Source organism: Cricetulus griseus, chromosome 6 (genome assembly GCF_003668045.3).
Source record: "Cricetulus griseus strain 17A/GY chromosome 6, alternate assembly CriGri-PICRH-1.0, whole genome shotgun sequence".
In the NCBI taxonomy this organism is placed as follows: Eukaryota; Metazoa; Chordata; class Mammalia; order Rodentia; family Cricetidae; genus Cricetulus; species Cricetulus griseus.
Window position 1 is genome coordinate 134,844,697 of NC_048599.1, and position 20,262 is coordinate 134,864,958.

At 36.0% G+C, this 20,262-nt stretch overlaps 1 protein-coding gene across 2 annotated transcripts in view; it reads right to left on the bottom strand.

Annotated features, from left to right (window-relative positions):
* Positions 1-11,329: 11,329 nt before the first annotated feature.
* The window catches only part of Spopl (speckle type BTB/POZ protein like), a 58,629-nt gene continuing 49,696 nt past the window's right edge, over positions 11,330-20,262 (bottom strand). For both annotated transcript variants that reach the window (XM_027422774.2, XM_027422775.2), the window contains 3 exons: positions 18,805-18,947; positions 18,661-18,714; positions 11,330-15,424 (listed from right to left, as the gene is read on the bottom strand). In XM_027422774.2, coding sequence (XP_027278575.1) covers positions 15,280-15,424; positions 18,661-18,714; positions 18,805-18,947 — 342 coding nt within the window. In that variant the 3' untranslated portion in view covers positions 11,330-15,279. The remainder of the gene's footprint in view (positions 15,425-18,660; positions 18,715-18,804; positions 18,948-20,262) is intronic.

A 20,262-nucleotide genomic window follows, 5' to 3' on the forward strand; every position in this document is an offset into this window, starting at 1 on the left:
ATGTCTAGGTTTAGGTGTCCACAAATTCCATCTTTTCTCTATGAATATTCTCATTTCTAAAGTTCATTATAGAATTAATATGCCTACCCAATGAGAAATCACTCTGCACACTTAAGAGAATAAAGAAAAAAACTCTTTAACAATATTGCCCAATTAATAGCTTAGAGTTACCCTCATTCCACAAACACTGTAATCAATAAGTCTCCTACAGGTTCTGGCCTCCAGTTACACTCTGAACAATTTGAGATGGTAATTTGTCAAGCCTAGCCCTGTCATCACATGGCAGATTTACATAGCAATTATATTGCCAGAATTATTATTATTATTTTTTAAGCACAGCAGTGTTGTTCTTTTCAAACAGTTGTTACCTATGGTCAGTTTGCCTACCTGGCAGAACTATGCCTTTCCTGGTAAAAGCAGAGGGGACTTAATGGCAGGTCAGGATTTAATGATAGTTGTGACTCTGCACAGCCTCCTTGAGTTGCCCATTATAAGCATGTTCTCTGATATGAGATTGGGCCTAATGCAGCAGTTCTGAAGCTGTGGGTCATAACTCCTTTGAAGTCACATATCATATATCCTGCATACTAGATATTTACATTGATTCAAAACAGTAGCAAATTTACAGTCATGAAGTAGCAATGAAATAACTTTACGGTTTTGGGTTACCACAACATAATGTACTAAAAGGGTCATAGCATTAGGAAGATGGAAAACAACTGGCCAAAAGGTAGCCTAAAGTCAGGGTTGTCTCCTGTTGTTACTGGATTGGAGGTCAATCTTTATAAACAAACACTAGCAGAAGCTTTTCCTCAGAAATCCTAATCTTCAATTATTGTACAAAATTTTCTCTCTTACAGATTATAACAAGCTTGGTTAGAATACTAATCTTCTTGTCATATTGGAGGCAATGCTCCTTTCTGTAACTTAGTACACCCTAAGCAAGTTAATTAGTAAGTCCTTTATAGGAGCAATTTTATTACTTCAGTTTCTCCTGCATCACTATTCCAATTATTTCTTTGGAAATACCAATTATGAAAACAATAGATTTCAGCCGGACGTTGGTGGTGCATGCCTTTAATCCCAGCACTTGGGAGGCAGAGGCAGGAGGATCTCTGTGAGTTCGAGGCCAGCCTGGTCTCCAGAGCAAGTGCCAGGATAGGCTCCAAAGCTACACAGAGAAACCCTGTCTCAAAAAAACAAAAAAAGAATAGATTTCATCATCTGCAAACTCTTGGCCTCCAAATTCATGAGGCCACCCAGATTTTATTCTCTGCTATCAGTTACTTCTAAGTTTACTAAAATCTTCCAATTTAGCAAAATGTGGCAAAGACAAATCTTTTCCACTCCCAGCTTATATTAATCATTGTAATGGAGGAGCTGGAGAGGTGGCTCAGAGGTAATGAGCACTGACTGTTCTTCCAGAGGTCCTGAGTTCAATTCCCAGCAATCACATGGTGGCTGGCAACCATCTGTAATGAGACCTGGTGCCCTCTCCTGGCATGCAGGCATAAATGCAGGCATAATACTGTATACATAATAAATAAATCTTAAAAAAAATAAATAAAATTGTAATGGAACACGATCAAACCAACTATTCATGTATTGGCTATAAGCTGTATTCATGCTATCATGACATGGTTAAGCATGAGAGTCATCAAGCTTTAAAATGTTTACTGTCTTATCCTTTACAAAATAAGTTTGTTTACCTCTGCTTCAGACTTATCACCCATCCTTTGGCCCTGAACATACAATATCACGAGAGACATACATGATTAAAAAAGAGTCTAATACCAACTTGGTATCAAAAAACCAAAACCAAAAACAAAAACAAAAACCCAAAACTGCTTTTTCATCTATTTATTTGTTTAATGTGCTATAAGGCAATTTTTCTGTCTGGAACCTAACAGGGATATTTGAACTTTCAGTAGCAGTGGGATGATAGCCAAGTGCTTGCCTACAAGAGTGCTATCAGAAGTGCTACATTTACAGGTCAAAGGATTGGTGGCAATGGAGAGCAGCAGGAATGAGTTCTCATCTGAAGCTACAGTATAGAGTATAGGTTGTTGCAGGACCCAGAGGTCATATCTTGTAGACTAAAATAGTAGGTATCTGTCTGGAGGCAGCAGCTAAGAACATTCTTGTGGCATTTGAAGGCAGTCTTCCTATTCTTCCATCTCTGGTAAGCTATGAAATGGGTGTACCTATCTACAACTCACATACCTTGCTATATAGAGACAGGAGGACCTCCATTGGCTTAGTCTATGTAGATTTAAATGCAGTATAAAATTCAAATAATCAAGAAAGAGCTGCCAAATCTAAAGGGAAGAGAAGCTGATCCCATCCAAAGAATTTTATTCATGTCTGGGTTTCATTTCTCTTCCTGCAATGGTAGTAGAGGAGAGAAGCAGGTTGGCAGCTATCAAATGGACATAATAGGTTTGTAGGCACCCAGGAGTTTGTGCTGGTTACCAGTTGCTAAAGTGATGTTTTTATTACTTTTCCAACAGGAGCTATTGCTGTGTGATTTGATTGGAGCTGTCTTGCTGCTATCTTGGCCTACTCCAAAAGATGATCAATTTGGTCATCAATATGGCAGTCCAATCATTGATCACCATTGTAGGCTGATAAATGCAGGCTGGTCTGCCCTGATTGCATTCAGAATCTGCATCAATTTCAGTTCATCCTAGAGTTTTGTGACTCATTGCCAGCTGTGTTGTGATGACAACTAGTGCCCCTCCTATCTCAACTAACATCTATATCTTCCTGACTTTGTGTTACCACTTTCAAATCTCATCTAAAATATCAAAGCAGAGTGTTCCATTGGATGAAGGTTCATTCCAAATTGCTTTAAAGAAAAAGAAAATAATCCAAATCTAAACTGAGTCAATAGCAAGAAGCAATAAAAATCAGAGAAGTCAATGATATAGATACAAAGAAAATACTACAAATAGTTAACAAATGAAGAGCTGATTCTTTGAAAAGATAAACTAGAATGACAGACTCTTGGCCAAACCTTGGTGGTTTGAACAGAATGGCTCCTAAAGGTAATGGCACTATTAGGAGGTGTGGTCTTGTTGGAGAAAGTGTCACTTGGAGACAGGCTTTGAGGTCTAGTATATGCTCAAGGGAGAGAGATCACTTCCTGTTACCTGCAAGATGAAGGATTCTCAGCTACTTCTCCATGACCACATCTGCCTGCATACCACCACTTCCCACCACAATAATAATGAACTGAACCACTGAACTGTATGTAAGCATGCCAGCCCAATTATGTTTTCCATATAAGAGTTACTGCCATGTCATGGTGTCTCTTCATAACAATAGAAACACTAGGACAAGTTGGTACCAGGGACTAGGGTATTGCTGTGATAGGCCTAACAATGTTTTATTTGGAGGAATTTGGACTTTGGTACTTTGGATTAGGAAGCAGTGGGATGCTTTAAGTACTGATTAATGGGCCATATCAGTAGGAGCATGGAAGACTGTGGTGCTAAGAGTGACATGAATTTTAGGGGGCTGGCTCAAGAGGTTTCAGAGAAGAATTTTAGTATGATGCATAGAAACCATTCTTGTGATTTTTGTGGGAAAATGTGTCTGCTTTGGCCCTTGTCTGGCTGAGGCTAAAGTGGAGAGTTTCGGATTAATTCCATTGGCAGAGGAAATCTCAAAAGAGTATAATATTGACTTGGTTGTGTAGTTATTAGTGGTAACTCTAATGAAGACTTATAATGAAAAGGTGCAAGCTGAGCAAATAAGAATGAAAAATGTACAAATTGAGAAAAGAGGAACCAGGCAATGAAATAGAGCAAAATCCTGCATTCAGGGACATAAATGGATTAAGAAATAGAATAAAGGAAACAGTGATCTTAGGGCAAGATCCTACCCAGATAAATTTCCAACAAGCAAAAGGAAATTAAAAAAAAAAATCTTAGGCTGGAGGATCTCTGAGTTTGAAGCCAACCTGGTCTACAGATCCAGTTTCAGGTCAGGCAAGCTTAGGCAGTGATAGACAGAAAGCTGGTGAAGATGTAATTGAATGACAGAACCATGTTCCAGCCCCAGCAAGCAGCAGAACTTGGCAGGTTTGGCCAAGTTTTGAAGTTAAGGATAGAAGAAAGGAGTTACACAATCTGCCCCTACAACTAAGGAAAGCCACTGAGGCCAAGCATGTTTCAGGGGTGTCCTTGAATGAAGGCCTTGAGAGGCCATGGTATGTAGCTATGAAGGAGAAGCCTGGATTGCCATGGAGACCCCAAGATGTTGGAGAAGCCAGAGTCATGGGACATCTGCCAAGGACAGCTGCTAATCAGCCCAAGAGAAGTAAGTATATTACAATAAACAAAGCTGAAATGAGTTGGAAATCTGAAGAGCATTTTGGCATTTGACACTGAGATGCAGTTTCCAAATTGTTCAGATGGCTTTCGGTCTTGTTTTCTCACTTGCTCCTTTCCCTATGTTTTGGAACTGTAATGTATATCATGTGCCATTATATGTTGGAAGTATTTGGTCTGCTTTATGATTTTGATTTTATAGGGGATTAAAATTAAGAGGCTGTATAAATCTCAGAAGAGAAATTAAACTTTGGACTATAAAATAAGTTTGAGACTGTTGGATTATGGAGACTTTTGAAGTTGAACTGAATGTATTTTTGGAATATGATATAGCTACAAGCCTTTGGGGGCCAGCGAATGAAATGTGGTGCTTTGAAAGAAAATGGCCCCCAAAGGTGGTGGCACTATTAGGAGGTGTGGCCTTCTTGAATTACTTATGGCCTTGTTGGAGGAAGTATGTCATTGTGGAGGCAGGCTTTTGATGGGGGAGGTACTTCTGTGTATATGTTTGTCTTAGTAGTTAATAAACAAAGCACTGTTGGCCAATACGGAAGCAAGTTAGGTGGGACTAGGAATCAAGGAGGATTCTGGGAAATGTAGTAAAGAGAAGAGTCGCCATGTGATCCTGTGAAGAGAGGACACATGCCACTGGTGTCCTAGTTAAGTCTTTATAAAATATATAGATTAATGATTATAGTTGATACTTAAGACAGAGGTAGCAAATAAGAAATCCTAGTTATTGGCCAGCAACATGTAACCAATATTAATCTCTGTGTGTTATTTGGGGTCCCTAACGTGGCAGTGGAACTCAGGCAGCTGGCGGAAAGAATTACGGTTACAGGTTCTGAAATCTCAGAGATGGTGAAGCCATATCCAGTGTTTTAGTCTACTCCCTTATGCCTGGATATAAACATGTAGCAGCTCTTTCTCAAGCACCTGCAGGTCACCATGCTCCCCACTGTGATGATAATGGACTAAACCTCTGAAACTGTAATCTGCCACCTTATCTAAATGTTTTCCTTTATAAGTGTTCGCATGGTCATGGTGTCCCTTCACAACAACAGAAGCTCTAAGACACCAACTAACCAAAAGAAACAAAGAGAGGACTCAATCGAACAGAATCAGGAATAAATAGGGAAATATTACAGCTGATGTTGTGGCTTTCAAATCCACTGAGAGAAATCAGAAACTCAGACTCAATTCAGATTTAGATTAATTTATTCCTGCTACTAGAAGAAGGACAGCAGCTTTAAAGCCAAAGAGCATTCCCTGAGTAAGAGTAGTTAAGGTAGGATTTTAAGGCAGACATCAGAAAGGCTTCCATTATAACTTCCCATGGAATCCACAGCTGGGCAGGAAAACTGTTTTCACTCAGTTGTTTCTTACTTTCCCACTACATGTAATAAAAAGACCATTGCATCCCTTTTCTATAGCAATAGTGAGTGTACAGATTCAAAGGCAGATGGTAACACCTCACAGCCCATTATCAAATTCTTATATCACCTGCAGGCTACTAGGATCTCCCAGGCACCTGGCTCTATATTACATTTATTTAGTCTGAGCACTTGAATAGCTGGGATAGAGCAGTTCATTTCTAGGTAAAACACTGTGACATCAGGTTAAGGCTGGCTGTCATGTTCTCACATAGAGAAGAAAGGAATTCAGAAAGTGATAAGGAAATCCATTAAAAACCAGCACTCCATTAAGTTGGAAAACCAAAAAGTAATAGATAATTTTCTAAATTCAGTCAAATGATCAAAATGAAACTAAGCAGAAGCCAACAACCTATATAGACTCACAATAATAAGGAGATAGAAATACTAATAAAAAGCCTCCAAGTTAAAAAAAAAAAAGTTCAGGTCCAGATGGATTCGTGGAATTAGAGTAGACTTTCAAATATCTACAAGCACATACACACACACACACACACACACACACACACACACACACACACACACACACACACACACACTGGAGTATTCCCAAAGTCTTTCAATGAAGCCACTATTACTCTATCACCAAATGCATGTAAAGACACAACAACCACAAAAAACTAGAGGTAAACATTCCCAGTAAACAGATTTTAAAATGTTTAACATAATGCTTGCAAAAATATTACAGATATATATCAAAAAGATTCTCCACCATGACCAAGTGGGTTTTCTCTTGAAATTCAAGGATGGTTCATCAGATCAAGTCAATAAATGTAGTAAACCGGATAAACATACTTAAGGACAAAAAGCACTTGACCATCTCAACAGATGTAGAAAAAGTGTTTACAAAAGCCAACATGCTTTCATAATAAAAGTCCTAGAAAATGTAGGTACAGAAGAAACATACATCAACACAATAAAAGCCATATATGGGAAATTCACAGCCAACATCTTCCTAAATGGAGAAAAACTTGAATGAATCTTCTTAGGGTCAGGAACCTCAAAGAACTAGTTTGGAGCATTAGGAAAGAAAAAGAAATTGAAGATTTACAAAATAAGAAAAATTCAAACATTCTCTATTTGCAGATGGCATGATGTTACGCATTAGAGAACATAAAAATTCTACTAGAAAAATTCTATTAATGATACATTCAGCAATGTGGCAGGACATAAATCAACTTACACAAATCAATAGCTTTTCTATACACCAACAAGCATACAAAAAAAAAAAAAAAAAAAAGAGAGATCATGGGATATTCCCATTCACAGTAGCCACAAAGATAATAAGATATCTAGGGGAAAAAAAAAAAAAACTAACCAAGAAGTGAAAGATGTTTACAATAAAAATTTTATGAAAGAAAGAGAAATAAACTAGAAAATGGAAAGATATCCTATGGTCATGATTGGTAGAATTAATGTTGTGAAAATTATTATTTTACCAAATGCTATTTACAGAGTCACTGCAATTCCAATCAAAATTCTTATCTCACTTTTTGAAAGAAGTAGAAAAAAAAAAACTATCTTAAAATTCATAGGGAATTCCCAAAGACTCTGAATAGCCAAAACAATCCTGAACAAAAAGAACAATGCTAGAGTTACCATTTCACTTCTCAAGATTCATAAGAGATTCATAGTAACAAAACCAGTAAGGCATTGGCAGAAAAACAGGCATGTTGGCCAATGTGACAAAACAGAAGACTCAAACATGAGTACATATAATTTCAGCCATTTATTACTTGACACAGATGTCAAAAACATACACTTATGATAAACAATACCTTTCACAAATTATGCTAGGAAAACTGGCTATCCACATGCAGAAGTCTGACATTAGACCTGTACCTAACAGCCTGCACAAAAATTCAACTTCAAATGATCAAGTATCTCAATGTGAAATCTTTAATCCTGACAATGCCAGAAGGAAACACAGGCAGCTTTCTACATTATATATGAGTAGGAAAGGCCGGTCTGGGTCAGACTTCATTCGCCCAGGAATTAAGGTCATGAACCACAGGTGGGACTTCTTAAAATTTAAAAGCTTCTTCACAATTTAGGAAACAATAAACCAGATGAAGAGGAAACCCACAGGATGGGAAAGAATCTTTGTTACCTATGCATCTGACAGAGGATTAATATTCAAACTATAAAAAGAACTAAAAAAAAAAAAAAGTCAAAACAACACCAGAAACCAAAAATGTTTATCACCCCTAGCAAGCAGAGAAATACAAACAAAAATAACTTTGAGATTTCATCTTACCCCAGTCAGAATGACAGAGTTCAACACAACAACAAAACAAATGGTGGAGGATGATAGTGGAGGGGCAGGCACTGTTAGTGGGATTGCAAACAGGTCTAGACACTCTGGAAATCAGTGCGGAAAATTCTCAAAAAGTTAAAAGTAAATCTACCATATGACCCAGCTACTCCAATCCTTGGCATAAGCCTCAAAATTCTATAAACACTAATTCAGCCATCCTCACTGTTGGTCTAGACATAATACCTAGGACATGGAAACATCCTTAATGATCTTCAACCAAATGGATGATGAAAATGTGGCACATATATATTCTGAAATACTACTCAGCTATAAGGAAAACTAGTTCATGTAATTTGCATGTAAATGGATGGTTCTGTAATAGGTCATACTGAATGAGATAGGGAAGACCCAGAAAGAGGAAGGCACATGTTCTCTCATTTAACTGTGAGAATACATCTTGGAGTAACTGTTGCAACCAGGAAGGTTAAAAAGGGACCAGTGTTGTGGTAGGGGAGCAACAGAAACAGCAGTAGCATGGTACAAGTTATCCGATAGGGAAATGAGGCAGAGTTGGGAGGGGCTCTGATTAGGGAGTAGCAGGGAGATAAATACAAAATGAGGGAGAAAGGTAAAACAACAGCAAAGATATCTGAATAAACAATAATAATATTAACTACCTAAAAATACATTAACTATATATAAACACATATATATGGTTTAAAAGAGTTTATGTGAGCTGACAATTCTCTCTATCCAAGATCCAAAGACCCTCTTACAAAAAAAATTAGCACCTGGCATGAGAAGTCCTCTTTTGAGTTGTTCATCAGGGTTTTCCAATATACTCCCAAAACACTATAATACAGTAGTTTTCAACTCTCCTAATGCCACAGTCCTTTAACATAGTGCCACATGCTGTGGTGACCCTGAACTAACTGTAAATTCATTTTCTTTGCTACTTCACAATATAACAATTTGCTAATGTTATAAATCATAATGTAAATACCTGTGTGTTCTGATGATCTTAGGTGACCCTGGAAAGGGTTATTCTCCATCCCCAAAGCGGTTGTGATACACAGGTTGAAAACTACTGCTATATTACACACACTCTAATAGCCATTGCTATTGCCCTTGGTTATCCCCCAGAGTTGAAATTAAGTCTCTATTGTTGGTAACATCATTTACTCCAGACAAAGAGCCCAAAGGAACCTGAGCTGGAACTGACCTAGATAAATGCCTTCTTCCTGAGGAATAGTTTTCAAATTAGAAAACTTACACAACTGCTCAGGGTTAATGAGATAGATGTTGAAGAAAGTACAGTCATCACTTTATAAAACCAGCATAAACCATAACTACTTTCTAAACATTTGTCCTTATACCCACAGGTTAAGTGTAATCTTTACCTCTCATCAAGGAAACTTCTCTTTCAAACAGACTTGGAGACTCTTAAAGCAAACCACAACTAATACCCGCCCCCCCCCTGCCATAATAAGTTTCTCTACACAGTAAGGCAGATCAAACAGAATTGGAAAAATGTAACAACTCTTATATTGAGCAAAACTACACTGGAGAATAAGGCCAGAGAAGTTGTGCATGTGAGCCAAAGAATGAACATTTTTTCCCTTTCTTCCTCTCTTTTTTAAAATTTAAATTAGAAACAATCTTGTTTTACAATCCCAGTTCCCTCTCCCTGACCTCCTACCATGCACCCCACCAACCCTCTGTCCAGTCCCCTTTTTGCTCCACAGGGAGGGCGAGGCCTTCCATGGGGGATCTTCAAAGTCTGTCACATCTTTTGGAGCAGGGCCTACAGGGAATAGACATTTTATAGATTGCAGGTGAGGGGTAATGACTTGTCTGCCACAATCTGGGTTTGTGCCTATGTATGGTCAAAAGGCAAGTGCTTAGGCAGGGACTTGGGTGAATGGCCCCAACAAGGGATGAAGCTTCAATAGCTACCAATAATGTGGAACTGGGTTTTTGGTCTATCTCCATTGTCCAAAGACTCTCTAAGCAGGTCAGGTTTGGAAAAAGAGACAGAAATGGGGCTTCCTGGACAGTGCAAGGGTGAGCCAGAGACTCCAACTGAACAACAACCAATCAAGATGCAGTTGTAGATTCCAGTCTGAAGAGATACATCTACAATACAACTAGAGCATCTAAGGCTGAGGAATCGTGGTTCAAGAGGGAGGTGGAAAATTGTTACGAGCCAGAGGATCAAGGAAGTTGCTGTGAGATTGTATGTTCTAGAAATATCAGAAGTTAGAGCCACTAAATCTCACCAACAAGACTGCTTAGGCAAGAGCTGAAAAAGAACAGCAACAGACATGTTAATGTGGTTCATGTTGGATGGGATGGGGGTAGGAGTGGAGCCCTGAATGCCTCAACCCTAACACACACACACACACACACACACACACACACACACACACACACACACAGAAAAAAAACAAAACAAAACAAAAAACTACTGAAACTATGGAATGCTGAGAGCAGGAGAAATTTCTTCAACCAGGAAGAGCACTCCAATTGGTTATTCAAAACCAAATGGTCAGCCCTGAAAATGTCTATATCACATAGATGTAACATCATACAGATTAAGTAGGCTATTTTTATGTATTCATGAGACACCCCCCATTCCAACTAACCCCTCTCCCCCCCACACATATGTATCAACAATTCATGGAAAAGCAAGTCAGGAATTTGATAAACAGCAAGGAGATTTTTAAGTGACTAAAGGGAAGGGAAAGATGTAATAATAACTATAATCTCAAAAAACAAATGATTTTTAAAATAAGTGTGAACAAAGAAAATACTACTCTTGGTCCTTTAGGACTCCACTGAGGTAGCAGATAACAGAACATTAATCGCAACATTCTCAAGCAGGCTGACTGCAGCAGTGGATGAGTGAAAGGCTCTTTTGAGTTCATTTTTGAGTCTGCATTCCAACCTCTCTATATTATTTGATTATACTTGCACAGAAAAAGTTCTATTTTATAATCCTAATAAGAATTTGGTATATGTGCATATATCTGCACAGGTGTTGGGTATGTGGAGGTTTCCCATGGTGTCCTTCTAGCTGACACCATGACCACAACTATTAAGCACTTTCTTACTCTCAGTGAGTTGGTTTAGGAATGAATATGCTGCCTATGCCTGCCTTTTAACACAGTAAACATTTAAAACTGTCAAAAATACAAGCTTCCCTGTGTAGAAGACATATAGTATGTAAAATTTAAATTTTCATGTTAAAGCAGTACAATAAAGCAGACATTTTGAGAAGACTCGAATAAACCCAAACAACCAAATGAATTCTGAATAAGTAGTAACAATTTTATTTAAACTCAACGTGCTGAAACACAAAATCTATTTCCAACATCAAGACACAAATAGTATGTATCTCATCATAAAACACCAATTGATTAAATAAAGGCCGAAAAGTTAAATGTTTATATATCTGAATCTTGAAGTCAACTTCCTGCAGAACTAATAATTAAATAATTTTAGCAGAACTTTGTTTCCATAAATGGGCTCAACTTCATTTTTAAGCAATGCAAAATTAACTATATTATAGTATACAATAAGCTTTACTAACAGGAAAATATTTAAATATAAGTATTCCTTCTCAGACATAAAGTTCACATACAACATCAGAAGATACAGTGTGATTTCATTCCTAGTGAAGAAGTCTTGCATTTGAGGCACTCAGTATTTGTTCAGCTAGACCTAACATTTACATCATTTCATGAACACTTAAACTGGAGCTCACAATCTCTATATAAAAAGGTTTGCAAAATACTCGCATGTGTGCTGAAAGTGCTGTATTTATACTCTGAGAACACTGAAACAACTCACTCATCCACCCACCTAAGACTAGGCATGTCCAAGTCAGGCTAGTTTACCTCTTCATGAATGTGGCTTTTAGTAAATCTTGCTGGTTGGATTTTCATAAAACTTATAGTCTTTGCTATATTTTTTCTAACAATAAATACTATCTTTGATTCCCCATTTTTTGGTATGTTTTGGTGGATCCAACCTAGGAATCACAAATGTTGATAAGTACTCTATCACTGAGCCACTCTCAAAGCCCTTATCTCTAACTGTATATATATAAAAATTCATCTAGAATTTATATGAGAAATTATAAACGGGCAAATTAATATTTTTAACAATTTAAACTTTCAATTGGATCTAGTTAAAAATAAAACAATAATGCTCATGACACTTTTAAGATATTTAAAGCAATTATTTTAAAACTTAATTATACTTGATATCCTAAAACAGCACTGTTTTCCTATTTTATCATGCAGAATGCTGGTCACATTTTTGAGGATTACACTGTCTTCTGGCAATCCATTGTCTTCTCAAACAAAGCACACTTAAATGAGATACATCAATTAATCTGAACTTTCAGCACATTTAACTAATTCCTATTTTCATAAATTCATTCTTAAACAGATTACACACAGCCCAAGGGAATATAGACACAATCACATACATACCTCACACAAATGACATTTCATTCAAGGTTCTCCATAACTATTTGAAGACAGTGACACAGAAGTATTTAAGGAGGTAACATCAGCAAGCCATATTATGGCACCTTCATATTTGTGCTCAAATATCAAAACACATTAAAAGTAATAAATGAAAAAGGCACAAATAACAGTGTTTCTAAATCTCAGTCTAAAGAACAGTTTTCCAATGGCTACCTTTGTGAATTGTAATATTTAAAACCACTTCTTGTGTTGTGAGGAGAGCTTTCTTTAGGTGACTGGAAGGTAGTAAGAGCAAACTGGTAACTTAAAAGGCAGAGATTGAATCAGACAGAATTCGTACCTATTTGGACCAAGTTTTATATAGTTTAAAAATGGGGGGGTAGGTGGGGAAAATACTATTATGCTCTGCAATAAGAATGGGTTAACAGCCTTTTATCACTGACTCAAGAACCTATACTACTAAAATACACATAAAAAAATAAGACATTGTATGATTCTGTGAGTATAATGATGGGTATTGTATCATCAGAAAAAGTGGGCATTTCAGATAACACTGATAGTTTTAGAGATCAGCATTTTGGGTAGAAAATATGTTAGCAAAATAAAAACAAAAATCTTTATAGGAAAATCCTTAGGATTATCAATAAACATTAATAATGGCCACTATATATAACAAAATCAGGTATTACTACTGATTTCACTGTGTTTAGAAATGTAGACCAAATTAATGAGAATCAGTTTACAATGTGTGGTATATAGACCAGTGTTTTTATGATATGTGACAATGTATGCCACAGCTCAGTTGAAACTTTGTTTTATAGTAAGATCATGGGAAAATCTTGTATGAAAACGCATATAAGTGTATATATGTATATGTGTGTGTGTGTGCGTGTGCACATGCGTGCACTCGCATGAATGTTTTAAAATTTTACAATGTTAATGTAATGGGCTTCAAATAATGGTGAAATTAAGGGAATATTTCCTTGTCATGATTCTCTTATACAAGGTGAAGCCCACTGCCTGTTAAAAACTTTTCTTCTATCACAAATAATTCGTTCCATTTTAACTCAACACAACAAAAACTCAAAACTCAAATATTTAGAAATACAATCTTTGCTCTGCAGAACTATGCTTCTTTGACAGTATTTTCGCAATGTATTTATTTTAGGACTGCTTCATTTAACATCCAATAAAGCTATAGTAAAATTAAAGTCTATTTTAAAACCATAAGCTTAATTTTTTGTCCTGAATTTAAGACTAAATAAACATATTACACAAAATTGTAATCTGGGGATAAAGCTATATATGCAAACACACAGGCTTATGCACCTGTTTTTCCAGTAATGTGTTCTGTCTTTACCTGGAAAGCACACTTCTGCTTCTGTAGGACAATGAATCAAAATATATCTCACAACAACTATCAACTTCCAAACATTTGTGTGTTTAAAGCTAAACTCATAATAAAGAACTGGCTCATGAAAAACAGTTGATATCATTTATCCTGCTCACATTATGCAAAATTTCATCAGTCTACGGTTAGTTAGTAAATGAGCCACCAAGGAGAGAACAAGGGGAAATAAAGTTTCCTAGTGTGGCTGTCTCTTTCAGAAGGTTCTCTACTTTCTCATGCATCTCCCACAGGCTAATATTATCAACCCATTCTTTAAAAGGAAGCAGATTGTATAGGACTCATTTGTTGTTAGGTGCCTTTTCCAAGGTGTGATAAATCAGTAATAAATTCTATAATGACTATTTGAAATCCAAATCAATTTATCTATAACCAAGCATATTTTTATCTATTATTACAAACATCCAAGTTGGCTCCATGTGTCATATAAACTTTTTTAAAATGCTAAAACATAATTATACCTTATTAATCCCCTCAAAAGGAAGAAAATATATATGTACCATTCATCATAGAAAAATTACACATTAAAAGTGCATATATATGTGTGTGTATCTTTCTTAATTGGCCCACTCATGAAATGTACATTTGGTCATCTTGACTTTAACATCTACTGAATTATTCTTTCAAATGTAAGTCATTATAAATTTAAAACATTAGCAAAAACCATGCTTTCTTTTACTGAAATCTTAACTTCAAATCATTTCTCAATCATTGAAAATGAACATAAACCCAGTTTCTTGAGCAGATAATATACAGATAAACACCAAAAATTTTACGAAGTTTAGGCCAACTCATTGCTTATCTGCTCTATAAAATGAAAAATAAATTAATCAGAGCAGTGTATGGCCATCACTTACCTCAACAGTAACAGGCTCTTTAAGTATCTACAGAACTGAGACTAGAGCCACCTCTGGCAATCTCCAAATCCAGGAGAACCTAGTTTTAAACTTGGAGAATGCATAGAACAAAACCTATAAAATTCTTTTGTTTCCAAAATAATGGAAGATCCTTTTTAAACTCAGTATCTTCATTTATCAATATTACTGCATTGTGGAGCTAGTGCAATCCTGCATAGCCTTGGCAAACTGACAAGGCACAATAAAAAAATTAAACTACTATACGAACAAGAGAAGTCACTGAAGATAATTTAAGGCCTTAAAGTGAATTAATCAGTCTGATTTAAAGCTGAAGTATAAACCATAAATTTATCCACCTGAAAGCAATCAATATGCTTTTCTAGCTTCTGTTCTGTGGACAAGAGACAGAAACAACTGTTGCTTATGGTTTGTATTGGAATCCTTCTGGACCTGGGGAGTAAAGGCAATCAATTTTCCTACTGTCCATGGAAGACTCAAGACTGCTTTAGCCGTTTTCGTGGAATACCAAACTGTGGACACTGTGCAGATGCTAGTGCTCGGAAGGCTTCTGCCACTAAATGAGGATGAGACTGAATCATGGACTTCCAGCCTGATGTTTCCATGATGTCAGTTGCTTGACTGAAAAAGAAGATATTAAGTGATGTTTATTAGAATGCATCTCAACTACACTCTTGAGTTATCAGTTTGCTTTTTTTAATTTGAGGATTTTGAAGTTTTAGATACTGCTCTACCTCTTGCCATACATTCATTTGAAGTTTTTAAAAACCTTATCCTTATGATATTAGCATGTTTGTCAAAATTGTTCTGCAAGTTTGAACCTGGCACGTGTGCAGTTGTTCTCATAGCTCTCCTCTCACTATTCGGACTGAGTACTCCATCTGTTTTCCCTTCTTCCCTCCTACAGGGTTTCTCCAGAGTTCCAATTTTTCACTCACACTCTTCTTTCACTAGACTATGCATTTAATCTTACCTGTTTGTCACATTTCTAATCCTGGTGGCCAGTAGTTAGCTACTGATAAATTAAATCCTAGTGCTTCCCCACAAGATTCACCACGACTCATTTGCTCTTTTCATTTGAATGAGTCTCAAGTCTCACAAATACAGCCTCCATGACATGAGAACTTATCATCTTTCTCCTTAAGTCTCAAATTGTTTGTCTTTCATTTTGGCTGAAGCTTTCACCTTTGCCCAGTGACTTAATTTAAGTATCTGGAAGTCATGCTAGAACCAGCCCTCTAAGCATCAAAGTCCCATTTTAATTCTAAAAGTCAACAAAAACCCATAAATTAATCCTTATAATCTTAAAATTGGATCATTATCAAATTCTTCTAATTTGTCTTTAATCTTAGATGTTGTTTCTCTTACTGCAGCTTCTATGACGCTGCTGTAGTGACAGGAATATGACTATATTATACTGTACTCCACTTTTTCCTTTCCCTACATTTTAAAAACGAGAAATGTGGGTCCATCTTCTTTATTGCTTTCCATTCCCACTTCTATGTTCCAATTACTCTGCTACTATTTTTCTTACTGTGTCCTATATGTATAACATGCTCTCAATAAGCAATCAGAGTCATATTAGTTCTTTATCCTTTCTTCCTCTCCTCTGTACCTTCTATTTACCTGAATTTAATCTTGTTTCACAAATACCAACATTATTCCAGTTTTCCAGCTCCCATTTATCAGCCTGCTAAGAATGGAAGACTTGTCTTGTTCATTCAGAGGCTAATATTAACCACTACTGGAGAATCATTGTTCTTCACTTCATTGTCAAAAGTCCTAATGCTGCATGGTTTTCAGAATCTGATCTTTGCTTGCTTTCTCCAGCTTTTATGTGTTATCCATCTACTTTACACACCCTTTATTCTGCTTTTCTGTAATATAAATGAAACTAGATTCCCTAATTCATTGCAATTACTTGTTTAGTCAATCTTCTGTACACCATAAACTACTTGTATAGAGGGGAACCTGCTATGCTTATACTATATTCTCTGTACTGAGCAATAGTATTCTGCAAACTCAGTAAACAAATAACTATACACCTCTACACACTATGTATTGTTTCATGCAATCCCTTTCAGTCCATCATGTCTGCTATTTCCTTTTTACTACTTCTGCTCCCTCTTATTCATGTTTTGAAATGAAGTTCAGCCTGATCTGTGAAGCCATTCCTAAATTCCAGGGCTTAGTCAAGTACCTGTACATATCCTTTTCTATCGTCACCATTTTAAAATAAAAGGGTACATGGTATATCTATCTTCATTATATCAATTTCTTAAAAAGAAAGACAATTCATCAAATGTCATTTTATATGCAGTACCTTAGGGAAGTGCTCAAAATATAATGAAAGTTAAGTACAGTGAGCTAAATAGTAGATGATATTAACAAAATAATATTCTTTGCCCAGCATCACTACTATGCCATCATTGCTTAAAATTTTAACTATTGTTTAAGATCACATTGCCACTTATTAATTTACTTTAACCTTTTCTTTTACTGATTCAGTGGGTATTTATTGAATGTCTGCCCATATAACACACAAGTATAGAATTAAATCATATTTTAATACAAGAAAAGTTGTCTGAAGTATTTTCTTAACAGAGTAAATACATCTCAAAAAAAATAAATAAAACTAAAGCTAAAACTAAAGTTAAATTCACACCCTGATAACCCTGTGGCACTGGTCAATAAACAGGACTCCCACAGATTTAAAAGCAGTAAAATGCTTTAGTTTTAGATAACAAAGTTTACAAACAAATATAAAACCAACAGATAAATGCAATGGAAAGAAGTGAACAATTGTCTTTAATACTGCCTCCTTTTTAAATTTTCTTTTATCAACCATCCCCTGCCATACACAACAATGTGTTTTGTTTTAGACATCCCACAGTGACTTGTAACTCAATATGTCAACTTTTGATAATTTTCAAAAGCAGCAAAATTTAGAGGTTTATAGGTAAAACTAATCAAAATGTTACAAAAAATTATCATTTTACAAACAATTATAAACAATACTCTAAAACAGAAGGAAAAAGGTAGAAAATCACTTCCAATACTTTGAATATAAAGATCTAGAATCAGCAGGACTTAGCAATGTTCCAATCTCTTAGCAAATAGCACACTCTACAACATTAGGCATCTTAATGTATAATTCGAGGTGTTTCGCTGATCTAAATAGTAGTGAGTTAGCTCTTATGGTAGAACAGGAAGTCTCTGAGCTTGATGACAGTCTAGAATACACAGCAAGGCCTAGACTCAAAAACAAACAAACCAATAAGCTCAACAAGCAAAAATAAATGAGTTTCATGGATGTGTGAAGTCCTAGTTTGTAATCTTCACTATTTAAGAGACTAGGGGCAAGAAGAATCAAATCTGAAGCTATCCTAGAAAACCTACCAAGCTCTTGCCTCAAAATTAAGTTTCAAAAAGGGTTAAGATTCAGGTAGCTCTGTGGTAGAGTCTCTGCATAACACGTGAAATCCATGGTTCAATCAATAGACATTATCAAAATCAACAAGAACAAGAACAAAATTAGAGACTTCCAAGGCAAATCTTAACGACGTAGCCTTCTTTAATGTTTCTGAAGGGACAGAGGCCAGATTTGTAGCAACCTTTTAATGCCTTTACTCAGCTGTATACTATGAAATGAGTGCATGTATTGAAGAAATTCATAGCACCATCCCAGTTTGTATGAAAGGCCACACACTACAAGGAATCCACTAAAATCAGTCAAAATATTACTTTTTAAATAACTGGCAGTTAGCTTCATCAGGAGCTACACTTATTGTTCATGAGCAGAAGGCTTTACAAATACTTCTTTGAACTAATGCAGAGTAAAACTAATGCCATCTTACTTGTTATTCCAGTTTTTCCCATCCTTACACCCAAGTTGTCGAAGTACACTGCACCTGCATTGAAGATTTAAAAAGGGATTAAGAAAAGTCCAGTGAAAAACATGTTAAAGGTGTTATATCCAATGAAACGCAAGCATAGCTTACCTATTAATAAAGTCTATTGCCTGGGCTTTCAACTGTTCTGCACTGTGCAAATCTGCAAGGACAAGGGTATCAGCAACATTTTCTACTGAGAGGCTACTACACAAAGCTTCTTCACACATGACCTTCAGCCGTTCCAGTGCATACTACCCAAAAGAAAAACAATCATTAAATATTTATTCCAGTTATTTAGGATGTAAGTACCTGATATTTGTAACTTAGCGGATGAAGCTCAAGAAAATTTGTTTTGAACTAATGTTATCTTAAATCAATAAGCTGTTGCTTTAGCTAATGAAGAAACTGTAAATGAATGCATTTAGGAGAAATACTAATTTGCTTACAAAATCATTAAGTACAAAATATTGTGGATTTTAAAGTAGGATTTATGGAAGACAGCTATCTTATTACTCAGTTATCCTAAAAAGTACATTGTCAAGTAAATATTTATCTCAGTTCCTGTCTTTTCAAAAGGAATTCAGATGAGAAAAAATTTAAGCTGTATTTTATTTAGTAAAAGAAAGGGAAGTAATGAGCACATTTCAAAGAGAGACCTGAGTGGGCTTGTATTTAAGTAGTAGAAGCATAGCCAACAGTTTGCAGGATTTTGTATTATGCATTTTTTGATGTTTTTACAACCCTATCTCTTACAACATCCTTTTTAACTTTCTCCTTCTAAATAGCATCTTCATTTCATCTCACTGCAGTATTCATGGTCTGGAGTCAGGATGCCCTCGTTTTAAATTCCCTGCTTATTAAATCTTCACTGGCGAGTATGTGTACCATTGTGAAAAGCACCCTAAAATCTCAATTTCTCATTTGGTGGGAAGAACCCAAGCCCAGTTTCAAGAATGTCAGGCCACAGAAGGGCATCCAGACTACAAGGAGGCAATAGTTACCAAGCTACAGCTTAGCTAGGTCCCTGCCAACTCAGTGTAAATGTACCAAACTGCAGAAGTGGTGGTTAACCAGAACATTCTTCTCCCTCCTGCTCACATGTGCCACCAGTTACCTACTCTAACAATTCATTTGCTTTTCTACTATTTCATACTTAGGATTATCACACTGTATTTATTTTGTCACTATTCAATCTTGAGTGATTTAACTGAAAGCTAAGTAAATATTAATAATCAATAATTTTGCATTTATTAATATGAAGCTGCAATATCAGTAGCTGTACTAAGGTTTAATGACATAAAATAAACAGCATCCATTTAAAGATTTTACTTGGTGTTTTAATACCCACAGTAAACAAACCATCATACACCCAAAATAATAAATATACCTTTTAAAGTCTTTCTTCTCCATACCATTCCAAGCGATATTTGTGATGTGCTGCTGAGAAACTAGCTTGCATTTTCTGAAATTATTTTTACAAACATAATCACATAGTATGTATTCATCATCTAACACTGTTACTCGGTGTGACTATTTTCAGATTCATGCACATCATTGCTTATGGTT